The sequence below is a fragment of the Telopea speciosissima genome, chromosome 8, assembly GCF_018873765.1.
Source record: "Telopea speciosissima isolate NSW1024214 ecotype Mountain lineage chromosome 8, Tspe_v1, whole genome shotgun sequence".
NCBI classification, from domain to species: Eukaryota; Viridiplantae; Streptophyta; class Magnoliopsida; order Proteales; family Proteaceae; genus Telopea; species Telopea speciosissima.
Window position 1 is genome coordinate 23,288,881 of NC_057923.1, and position 4,137 is coordinate 23,293,017.

At 40.9% G+C, this 4,137-nt stretch overlaps 1 protein-coding gene across 1 annotated transcript; it reads right to left on the reverse strand.

The window, feature by feature from the left end:
- Nucleotides 1-448: 448 nt before the first annotated feature.
- On the reverse strand, nt 449-1,411 carry LOC122672172. Its single transcript, XM_043869671.1, has 2 exons — nt 904-1,411; nt 449-822 (listed from the first exon to the last, which is right to left on the reverse strand). The coding sequence occupies exons 1-2, from the start codon at nt 1,409-1,411 to the stop codon at nt 449-451; spliced, it is 882 nt and encodes a 293-aa protein (XP_043725606.1).
- Nucleotides 1,412-4,137: the final 2,726 nt, after the last annotated feature.

A 4,137-nucleotide genomic window follows, 5' to 3' on the forward strand; every position in this document is an offset into this window, starting at 1 on the left:
GAAGCTGATCAAATAGATCATCAATCCTTGGCAAAGGATATTTATTCTTGATTGTCAGCTTATTCAGCTCTCTATAATCAATGCACATTCGCATTGAGCCGTCTTTCTTTTTCACAAATAAGACTGGGGCACCCCAAGGAGAGATACTTGGTCTTATAAACCCTTTCTTTAACAAGTCTTGAAGCTGAGCTTACAATTCTTTCAGTTCACTCGGTGCCATTCTGTAAGGTGCTTTAGATACTGGCGCCGCTCCAGGTATCAAATCAATCACAAACTCATTCTCCCTAGGTGGAGGCAAACTTGTCAAATCATCTGGGAAGACATCAGGGAATTCCTCTACAATAGAAATTTCTGACATAGGCCTAACCTGTGTCCTGGTATCCATCACCGACACAAGGTATCCTAGGCATCCTTTGTTTAGCAACTTCTTCATTTTTCAGGGCTGAAATCACCATCTTTCTTGGTTTCTTCTTCTTGTCTCCCTGTTTTCGCCTGTAGGTTGGAACACTATCTTCCTTTTGGCACAAAGTACACTAGCCTCATGTGCCACCAGCCAATCCATCCCCAATATGACATCAAAGTCAGTCATACCAAGTTGGATTAGGTGAGCATTCATATTTCTACTTGTAATTGTCACAGCACATGGCTCATATAGTGTATCCAAATCTATCCTCGACCCTGTAGGTGTACTAACTGCTAGACCCTCTTCTAGACTCTTGGGTGATACACCAGTCCTCTTAGCAAATGTCGGTGACACAAAGGAATGCGTCGCTCCAGTATCAAATAAAGTGTATGCAGGGGTAGAGCAGATGAGAATAGTACCTATACGCCATGATCAAATGATTATGTATGCATGATACTATTCAATTAAAAGCTTAATTAAGTATGAGTTTTGAGGAATACCAGTCACCACATTCTGACTAGCCTCGGCTTCACTGGTGGTTACAGAATAGACCCGTCCTTGAGGCTTGCTAGTAGGCTGAGGAGGAGGGTACATAGGCTTCCTGTATTGACATGACCGAGAGGTATGCCCAACTTGGCCACATGTAAAGCATTTGAAGGTTAATGCATTACTTGGAGGCACTGCATCTGTTGTTTTGGTATTGGTGTTGGGATTAGCATACATTGGTCCAGACACTGTTGACTCGGACTGAGTTCTCTGTGGGAAAGATGATACTACAGTAGATCTAGAAGGCTTGCTGAATTTGCTGTATCCCCTATCAAAGAACGGGGCTATCCGCTTTCCAGTTGACTGACCAACATGATAAGCATCCCTTTGCTTATCTTCTACCTTCTTCATAGTCTGCATAGTTTCCGAGTATCCTTGGGTTGGTCTGGTGGGCATTATTGAAGCAATCTGCGGCCTCAGTCCATCTTCAAGTTTCTGAGCCTTAACTTCATCAGTACCCATGTGAGGAGGGGCAAAGAAGAACAGTTCTTCAAACTTCTGTTGGTATTCTAACACAGATTTTGGTCCCTATGTCAATTCAGCCAGTTCAACTTCTTTCCTCTTCTTCACACTAGTGGGGAAGTAGTTCCCAAAGAAAGCCTGCTTGAATATGTCCCAAGTTAAGACTGGATGGGCAGCTTAGAGAATAGGCTTAGTGGTTTCCCACCAGGCCTCTGCTTCATACTGAAGTTTATATCTCGCACAAGTGAGCTTTTGCTGCTCATTGCAACCTAGAAATTCAAAAGCTTTCTCCATCTCCTTCACCCATTTAACAGGCAATAGGGTGTCTTTGGTGATCCCAGCAAAGCAAAGGGGCTGCATCTTAAGAAATCTCTCCATCATGCGCCCATTAGTATCATTCGATGGAGCAACAGGAGGGGGAGGAGCAGCAGTGGCTACGGGAGCTGCAGGGGCTGCTTGAATGTTCCTTATGGCTTTCTGGAACTGATCACCCATGTCAGTGATCATCTGGTGCATTTAGTGTTGTTGTCCTTCCATTATAGTTCTTATAATGGAAGCAATGTCCTGAGTAGGCATGTCAGAAAGAGGAACGGGAGGAGGATCGGGATTGGGCTGTACACCCCCAGCTGGAGGATCATTATGGGCAGGATTAGATGAGGAGGCTGCCTGTGCACACCCCTCAGCAGTACGCCTTTGATAAGTAGCAAAAGGTCGTGGATCCATAATGATCAGCTAAGAAGGGTAAACATCAAACTATAAGCACAGGTAACAGTTTGATATAATGAGCACAGAAGCTTAAAAGACAACAGGAATAATGGAATAAGGCTTGTCATACTTAGCAGACTTAGACGAGACATTGTAGTATATCCACCCATCTGTGAAAGATGGACTCGATGCGGGTGGTGTGGAATTGGAGATATCGAATCCTTCGTTCAATGATGTTGAAGTCCCTTGTCATTAAGGATTTACCATCATTCCAAAGGACCGTCTGGAGATAGCGTCGGTCATTGATGAGTAACTCGAGTACTCGATTTAGTTCATTGGCGTTTTCGTTTTTGGGGTTGTAGTTGTACTCTTCGATTGGTCTCAGCACATAACTCATTACGAATCGTAGTTATAAACCAAGCCTCGAGTCAAATGCCTAAAAGCAAGAGAGACACTAGCATTACACGTCTCTTATTAGTAGGACAAACATTGTACTCATACAGCACTTGCCACCCAATATGTATATGGTATACACAAATTTATATTTACATAGTACATAACTCAATACTATATAATATAAGATACATTTTATATGTACATCTTACTTGTATATAAAGCATCATATATGTATATATATATATATATATATACTTAATATATGTTATACCTTATATATATGCTTATACATAGTTTATATATAGAACACATATATAATTATAACTTTACATATATAATTATAACCATATAAGTACATAATATAGGTCATAGTCCCTATAAGTCCTATTTATAGCCTAGGTAAGTTCCACATTGTATGCGTACACCAAACATATATCTTATATTATTTTACAGTATTTTATTTATATTTTATTTTCATTATTTTTTTTTATAACTGTTTAGTATCCCGGATGCAAAGCCTAGTTGGGTTGGATGCGTAGGAAAATGGGCCGGATGCATCCGGGAGTAGAGTCAGTAGCTCATTAAGGAATTTGGGTGTTCCAGATTCAGACCTAAAATGGGCCGGATTCAAACCCGACCCAACCCGGTCGTCCGATTGGCGGTAATTCTGGCCTTTAAGTAGCTCGGGTCCCACCCAAATGGGTCACAAACTCATTTTTACCTTTTCTAATCTCTCTCTAAGGGTTCCTAAAGTTTCTCTAGGGTTTCAAAACTTAAAAACTTGGCTTTGATTCTCGGATTTGAGCTTCAAATCAACAAGTAAGTTCTCAAATTCCTAAGTTCTTTGTTTTCCTTACTTTTAGACTATCTCAAACCTGTTTTGGTTATCTAGTCTTGAGTTTCTATGTTGTTTACTCCTTAATTCACTATGTTTTAGTCCTATTTTACATAACTATCTATTTTCCTTTATTTCCTATTATTTTCTATTTAATTCGGATCTCTCCATATACATATAGTCTTTGTTGGTTCTGTTTTAGTACTAAGCTAAGACTGTTGTTAGCTTCTAATTGATGTGAGGTCATCCTATACCCACCAAGGTCTTGCTCCTAAATTTCTCTATGGTTTACTTAGCCCAACATAGGCTAATTGTTAGTTTTATATCAATAGGCTTGTTGTCCTATATGTATATTCTATTCTAACTGAATTTCTCTCTTTCTTTTGTTATTTATGCGTGTAGCTCATAAGATATGGCTGCAGCACAAGGCCGAGGAGGAAGAGGGAGAGGTAGGGGAGGTAGGGGAAGGGGCAGGGCTGTACCTCCACCTCAATTCAACCCAAGATACTTCCGAAATGTGGAAGAAGAAGAATATTATGGGCAATGGTTTATGGAAAGAAAAGTGGAGGAAGAAAGGAACATAGTACTTCCGGACCTTGTGGCATTTAAGGTCCAGGAGAGGTTTGAGAGGGTTGGCTAGTTACCCATGTTGCAGCCTGAGAGATACTGCTACCCTAGGCTGGTAAGGTTGTTTCGAAGCAACCTTACATACGGATTCGAGGGGGAGGAGTTTGTTATAAGGTCCTACGTGAAGGAGACTCCTATTATGTTTAACACAGCGGATCTGGCA